Below are 7,614 nucleotides of genomic sequence, written 5' to 3' on the forward strand. Positions count from 1 at the left end.
TATTTCTGCAAAATGAAAAGTCAAAATAAAGGAATGGTATCTGAGAACAGGATAGTCCTTTTAGCTCTGATCCTCTTCTTAGCAGATGCTCCATGTAAAGCTGTCATCTCCTCTCTTTTCTCCTCCACAGTGGGTGCTGGCATTTGAGATCTTCATCCCACTGGTTCTCTTCTTCATTCTCCTGGGTCTGAGGCAGAAGAAACCAGCGATCCCCGTCAAAGAAGGTAGGCTGGTCCTGGATAGAGGCTGCAGCTAAATGTTCTTATGGGTCTTTGCATTTTTTACCAGGAGGAGGCGCCTCAGCCTTCCTTCCTGCAGACGCACCAAACCTTTGAACAGGACAAGCAGCTTGTTGTCCAGGAAAGCTTACCTGAACCCAAGGATCCCTTCCTCCACGTTGGACGAAAACAAGCTGAGGGTGGGAGGGTCTGACAGACACCTCAGCTCTGACTGGACCACATCTGGAGGAATCACTGACTTCTCTAGAAAATAGCCATGAGATCAGAAGTTTACATACACCATAAACATACTTTCCCTGCAGTCGGTTTTATCTCTGCTATAATTTCCAAAGAAAATGCATTTGCCAAATACCAGAACATCAGTTTTACCAGTTGCTTTAGCACCAATTCACAGCACGTCAACACTTTACAGAGACGGTTCAATCAGATCCGTTCCTACCGTTAAAAGTTTTCTATCAGAAGATATTCGCCAGTTCCTCACACTAAGCATGCATACAGCAATAGTGGAGAGGAAAACTCCCTTTGAACAGGAAGTAACCTCCAACAGAACCAGGCTCAGTGTGTGCCGCCATCTGCTGAGGCCCACTGGGGTTAATGGAGACAGAAGCAGACATAGAAAAAGAAACATAGACTTTAGACAGATTTTATTTGTCATTTTGTTTACACAAGTGTAAAACAAAAAGAAATTTCGTTTAGAAACAGCTCACTGGACAATTTTATCCATCTATTTTTCAAGTACAGCCTTGAAAAATAGTAAAAATGACAGTAAATTTACAGTTCTAACTTTATATATATATATATATATATATATATATATATATATTTACTGATCTGTAAATACTTTCTATGTCAGAAAAGATGACAGTAAGTTAGCTCTGCAGGTGGCTCTGTCTAGGAAAGAAACTGTTAAGCAGACAAGCTATGAACCAGTTTTCATTTAAAAGGGATGAAAGAGAGTACATGTAGTTAATCACAGTAGAAGCTGAGCCCATAACCATGTATAGGAGAGAAACAGGACTAAACACTGAGAAAGAGGCCCGACTCCATTATCTGTAATGGAAGTATAGATAAATATATGGCTGGGCCCATTAAGAAATATTAGAATATGGGCCCGAAACCATATGATAAATTTCATTATTTATTTATTTAAGGATAGAAAATATTTCTATTAATTTGATGAATGCATTGCAAGTGACATTGGAATATTCACATTTACAAATAGAAATAAGGCCATGTTTTAGTGTAATAAATATGTGGAACCTTTTTTCATACCTGCTCGAGTCACAATTGATCCTTATTGGATTTCTGCTGGTCTGACATGTTTAAATTGAGCAACAAATAATGTGTTTAAAATATTTCTCATTGTCTGTTTATTCACCTCCACCACCGCACCTGCCTGATCCTGACGTTGGAGCGGTGGATGCGCCTGGTAGTCACATCAGTCTAATGCAAATTAGAAACAAAACAGAAAAACGTTTTATTGTAACCTAAATCAGGAGCCTGTTTACAGTTTTTATTTACACATTTTTGTGAGAAAAGAAATATTGATGATAAGTTACGTAAAAAAACTGGTTCTTGTCTCCCTTTTATTCTCGGGCCGATGTTCCGTCAGACCAGCAGACCTACAGTCAATATGCATGAGCAAGACGTCAGATTTGCATATATCCCTGTTAGTTTTTTTTTATGAAAAATAGGCTTTAAACTACCTCGATGGGCGTGTATCCCTTTAGTCATGTACAAAAAAGCAATTTAAGGTCAGATCACCGTACGATTCAAAAAAATAATACAAAAAGTAAGTAGTTAAATTGTCTTTTTGTACAGGACAGAAGGGATATATGCCTGTTGAGGTAATATAGTTTATTTTTCATGCAAAACTAAAGGGGATAAATGGGTATTGATTATGGGTATGCTGGTCTGACGGGGTATGCTGGTCTGACAGAACACCGGGACTGTGTGTGAACCCCGTTGCCCCCCCTCTTAACGGCGTGGCCGTTAGTGTATGTCAACTTCTGAATTGTGGATAAAATAATACAACAAGAATGAAAAATGGCTGCCGACCCACCACCATCCGTATGTCAGCTCTGAAACCTTTGAGACTGGAGACATCAGAGGATGGACTCTGGTCTGGGTCAGTTCTGATCCACAGTCAGCTCATAGAACGGGCTTCTCTCTTCGTTAAAATAATTAAATGTGGGGGATTTCAGCTTAGTCTAAAATTAGAACACTGGTGCTGGTTTTTATGGCTCAGGTTGAGTTTTCCACACAGCAGGTGTTCCTGCAGGTACAGCATGTTTTTAAGCTGCAACCTGCTGCTGGTTAATGAAGATGTGATTTATTTCAGCATGTTTTTTTTCCATGGCTTGATGTCCTTCATCCACCCTATAGTTTAGATCAGACCTTCTAGGCTCGGAGCCCTTAGAGCGCCCCCTGTTGCTTGCAGCCATTGAACGGTAGCATCCACTTTATTTTGACACCCTTTTCCTGTTTTTGTTCTTCCACTTCACCTCCACCTTCTGCCTGCCGCTCTTCCTTGGTTCTTCTCTGTCTTCCCATGACTCGCTCTGCATGCTGCATGTTCTCAACGCGTTGGGTGGACCAGTGTGTAAGTGTTGATGCAGTCCCTCCTCATCCGCCTGAACATGTGTGGCTCTCTGCTTGTGGACTAAACTTTGTCTAACCCTGAATCTGCTCCTGGTCATTCAGCATTAACTGTGTGCCACATGAATGCACCGATTTGAGTAAAGAATAAGGGGTCCTGCCTCAAGCCCCGCCCACATTGCTTCCTTCTTTTGAAGGGATCAGACTGATTTTGAGTTGAATTGGTTCCACAGCGGCTGTCGTTCTGCTGGGAGATCTTTCCACTTATTGCATTTTTATTTCTTCAGTTATTGATGATTTTATCCAAATTTTAAAGATGAGCTTTGGAAGTTTCTTTGAATGCTGAATGAGCGGGCCCAGGCGCTCTGATTGGGGAACCTGGATGGGCTCCTGTCGGGTCTTGGTGTTGGATGGTGATGGTGCCAGAGCGTGGCCTTCCTCACCACACAGTGACGTCCTGCTTTAGATGGTTAAAGGCTCGGTGTGCAGGCCTGCAGAGCGGTGAGGTTCTCCACGATGGTCCCAGAGCTCCCAACACTAGAAGGAAACTCTTCAACCCAACAGAACGTATCCATTTTATGTCTCCATCATGAATGAATCGATCTTGGCTTAAAGGGAGGTTATAATCCCGCCCAGCTCTAGAGCTGCCACCCTATGGTGGACGGTGCCTTGGTTCCCTGTCTGTTCTCTGAGGTTCTGTTTCTGATTTAGGGACTCCCTTAAATCACCCGCTCCATGTGGGCGCCTTCATTGCAGCAGCTTCTCGTCTTTATCTTCCCTGATCCTTTCTCTGCTCTGATGTCACTTCCTGTGTTTATTCCGACTCCTCGGCCCGCTGGTCAGAGAGGAACCGACAGGATGCTGAAAGCTTCAGCTCTTAAAGTCAGCTGCTGACACTAGATGACCGGGTTGGAGTGAAAAATGTTTTTGAACTTTGACTCAGACCTTCCTGCACTGATTGATGGAGTGAATGTTGTTCAGTTATTGCTGCAAGAAAAGAGCAGGTTTTAGTAATGGAAATGAAAATAAAACAACCCGGAAATGAAACCTCCTAAAATCTAACACTAACTTTTCCAATTTTTTTCTTTCATTTTTTTTTTTTTCAGATTTATTATCTTCAAAGTAATTTATTTCAAATTTTTCTTTGTCAAATTAAGTTTTATGAATGGCAAACGTTTCAAACTGAGTTTTAAAGATCACATTAATTTCAAGCCAAATACAATCGCCCAGTCTGGAGCAATAAAAATGTAGCTAACTTCCTTGATGACCAATAGGCTCTTCACCCCAGAGCAAAGCCTGCACTGGAAAAACAATCAAGAAATAAGTAAAAATGCCTTAAATTAAGTGCATTTACCCTTAATTTGAGTAGGTAAATGAAATGATTTGCCTATGGAATTAGTATTTTTACTCTTAAAATAAGATATTAAGATAAAATGCGCTTGAAATAAGACAATGCAATTGTGTTTTCTTCATTTGAATGTAAATTGTCTTGTTCCGTTGGCAAAATATGTCTTTTACCTTCATAATTCAAGATAAAATGCACTTATTTTAAGGAAAAATGACTTATCTAGATTTAGATTTTTTTCCAGTGCGCCCACAGAAGGGAAAAACAACAATATAAAAGATATGAAGAAAACAGAAATAAAATTTATAAAGAAATCTGAAAAACATAAAAGATCACTGGACAGCTGTCCCCAGAAGCCAGCTCTGTAGAAACCGTGCGGCTGAGCTCATGAAGAACTGGACCTGTGGACCATCTAAAGGGCGTTTAGATGGTGTTTTTGGGGAACCGGTGAAGTGGTTCCGGCTGTAATGTGGACGGACCTGGGTTTGAATCCCGGTCGGGTCAGGAAGGGAATCCGGGAAATTGTGGGAGCAGCTGGAAGCATATGAACGATGAGAGGCTGGTTCCTTAAAATAAAAATCTCAGAGTCTGTGATGCTGAAAGAAGCATGAATCAGTTTTTATGTCTGATTCAGCCTGCAGATGACGTCTGCTTTGTGTATTTCTATATCCAGAGCTGTTCCTTCTTTGTAGATCTAGGTGAGATGGCAGAATGAACAGTTAAACGTGTTTCTGTGGGAAGAAGAACGATGATGCTCGTTTACAAGAAAGTGTCAGCCTCACCATCACCATGGAAACATGTTGCTGTTGGCCAGAAGCAAAATGAAAGGTGGTTCTTTCCTGGTGACTCTTTATGTCCAACCAAGTTAAAGTTCTGGCCTGCAGGAACCTCTCTGACCATCTCCTCCTTTCTAACACATGACGCCATCTTTGTGTGTTGACCTTCTAATCCAGCCTTTCTGACGCGATGAACTGATCCTTTCCTCCGTCACCTCTTCCATGTCTGCTCTGAGCTCTTCCTTCAGCTCTCCTCCGTCCTCTTTTTATCCGTCTGTCTTCTCTCTGCTGTGTATCCAGCCTTTTACAGCGCGGCGCCACTCACCTCGGCAGGCATCATCCCCATCATGCAGTCGCTGTGCCCTGATGGACAGAGGGATGAGTTTGGATTCCTGCAGTACAAGAACTCGACGTGAGTACAAGTCAGCAGGGACCTGATTTCTCCTTCCACCCGTCGTCTTGTGGGATTGTTCACTGTGAGAGAAGCTTAAACCAAACAAGTCCACCGGAGCGCCGCTAAACACAGGACTAAATGAGCAACTGTTAAACACGTTCAATCTAGGAAGGGTAAATAAATTCACATCTAGATCTGGATTAAAATGAAGCAGGCTTTCCTGCATAAACAATCCGGGCGGTCCTAAACTCCACGGGTCAGACTGACATCCTGCTAGAACCTTCCTTCTCTGTTAGATCAGATTAGGGTGTTATTGGATGATTCATCACTCTAAATCCAGTTTTACCGACCACATGCTTAAAACCAGGTGAAATGAGTGGTGTAAAGCTCACTCTAGTGGTGATATGTCTACAGACTTCCAGTGAGGATGAGAACTGATAAAGGGAAGTACTTGGTTACATGTGAAACTAGAGTCTGATTAAAGGCCACTAGTTTGAAAGGAAATAAAATGAATGTTACTGTAGCTTAGGTTTATTTTAGAATAGAATAGAATCAAATTCTGGTTTTTACAGCAGCAAAAACATAGAAAAAAATAGTCACACATATAGGGACCTTAGAAAAATCTATAAGAATAACATAATAGTGAAAAGTTAAAAAATAAACAATAAAATAGTGTACTTTAAAGGGTTTTAACAATATCAATACTGTGCACCTGGAGAATAAATAACCAATATAAAGCTGTGGACATTTTTTACAGTTATGGATATTTGAAAATAGCAGCAACATGTTTTTAAACTGACTAAGGTAGAAACTGTGCAAAATCAACATGAATGTAACAACTTATTAAGGTTTTTGGGAACAGCGATGGTTCTAGAGTCTTCCAGCTGCTGGGAGGAAGGATCTGTGATAACGCTCTCTGGTGCATTTAGGGTGCAGCAGTCTGTCACTGAAGGAGCTTCTTTAGGTGAAGTTTACTAGTATATTTCTGATAAAATTTTTGACCTACTTTGGAAAACTATTAAATACAAGTACAGTTTTCCTGAAAAAGAAGAATCTCCTTTGATTTGAGCAGTTAAAACAATTAACCAGTGCATTAAGAAGATTGATCTTTAAAATAAGAAAAAAGCAACAACTGTGTAATATCTACTCACCTTATTTTAAGGGCAGCAATATTCATTCCACTGGCAGAACATCTTGTTTAATGTTCAAATTAATGGCAAATGTTTTTGTAGTGTAGCTTGGTAGCCCCTGCAAAGATTTGGAATCTAAATAAGTATTTTTTTACTTAAAATAAGTGAATTTTTTCTTGAATTGAGGAGGTAAGTGAGATACTTTGCCAGTGGAACAAGACAATTACCACTAAAATTAAGAAAAAAACTGTTGCATTAATTTATTTCAAGTGCATATTATCTAATTATCTTATTTGAAGAGTAAAATACGAATTCCTTTGGCAAATCATCATAAATTAAGTGTATTTACCCTTAATTAGAGTAAGTGAATAGGATGATTTGCCAATTAATTTTGTATTTTTACTCTTAAAATAAGATAATTAGATATTATGCATTTGAAAAAAGACAATGCAATTTTTTTTTTAAATGTAAATTGTCTTCTTCCATAGACTAAGTTGTCTCACTTGCCTCCTAAATTGAATAAAAATGCACATATTTTGTTAAAAATGATTTATTTAGATTTCTATTTTTTGCAGTGTGATAGCCTTGTGTTTTGATCAACCAGTCGGGCTTCCTGGTACCTGATCAGAATCAGAACCAGGCCCGGGAGGTCTGCAGCGTTCTGTGGGTACCAGGTTCTGACCCTGTTTTATTTCCAAACCTTCTTCTTCCAGAGTGACTCAGCTGCTGGAGCGCATCAGCGAAGTGGTGGAACAGAACCGGCTCTTCACCTCTGACAGACCGGATTTGGGCCAAGACCTGAAGACCCTGCAGCAGCGCCTGGAGAGTCTCAGTGCTGCAGCGTTACCACCTGAGTACAACTTCAGCAGCAGCCAAGGTCTGATTCCTGAACCTGTACCGGTATACTGGGTCAGACCCAAAGATGGAGCCCGGAGCCCAAAACATCTCCTGTACCATCACTTCTGTCTGAGATGCTTAGCAGATGAAGCCCGTAGGGGTGAACATAAAGCAGCTAACAGGTTCCTGAATCTCATGAAGCTCGTATAGAGCAGGCCAGTAAAACCAGTGAAGCAGTGTGCTGGGAACCATGGGAGCCTCAGCAGCAGCTGCTGACGCCTCATCAGGACCAGTT

General features: G+C 40.8%; 1 protein-coding gene across 1 annotated transcript in view; it reads left to right on the top strand.

The window, feature by feature from the left end:
* LOC107103735 (ATP-binding cassette sub-family A member 2-like) overlaps positions 1–7,614 on the top strand; it is an 83,437-nt gene that overhangs the window by 17,580 nt on the left and 58,243 nt on the right. Inside the window, exons 2-4 of the mRNA XM_015403544.1 lie at positions 131–224; positions 5,259–5,370; positions 7,196–7,382. Of these exons, the coding sequence (XP_015259030.1) occupies positions 131–224; positions 5,259–5,370; positions 7,196–7,382 (393 nt within the window). The remainder of the gene's footprint in view (positions 1–130; positions 225–5,258; positions 5,371–7,195; positions 7,383–7,614) is intronic.

Source organism: Cyprinodon variegatus, unplaced genomic scaffold (assembly GCF_000732505.1).
Source record: "Cyprinodon variegatus isolate N-32 unplaced genomic scaffold, C_variegatus-1.0 Scaffold1516, whole genome shotgun sequence".
Taxonomy (NCBI): Eukaryota; Metazoa; Chordata; class Actinopteri; order Cyprinodontiformes; family Cyprinodontidae; genus Cyprinodon; species Cyprinodon variegatus.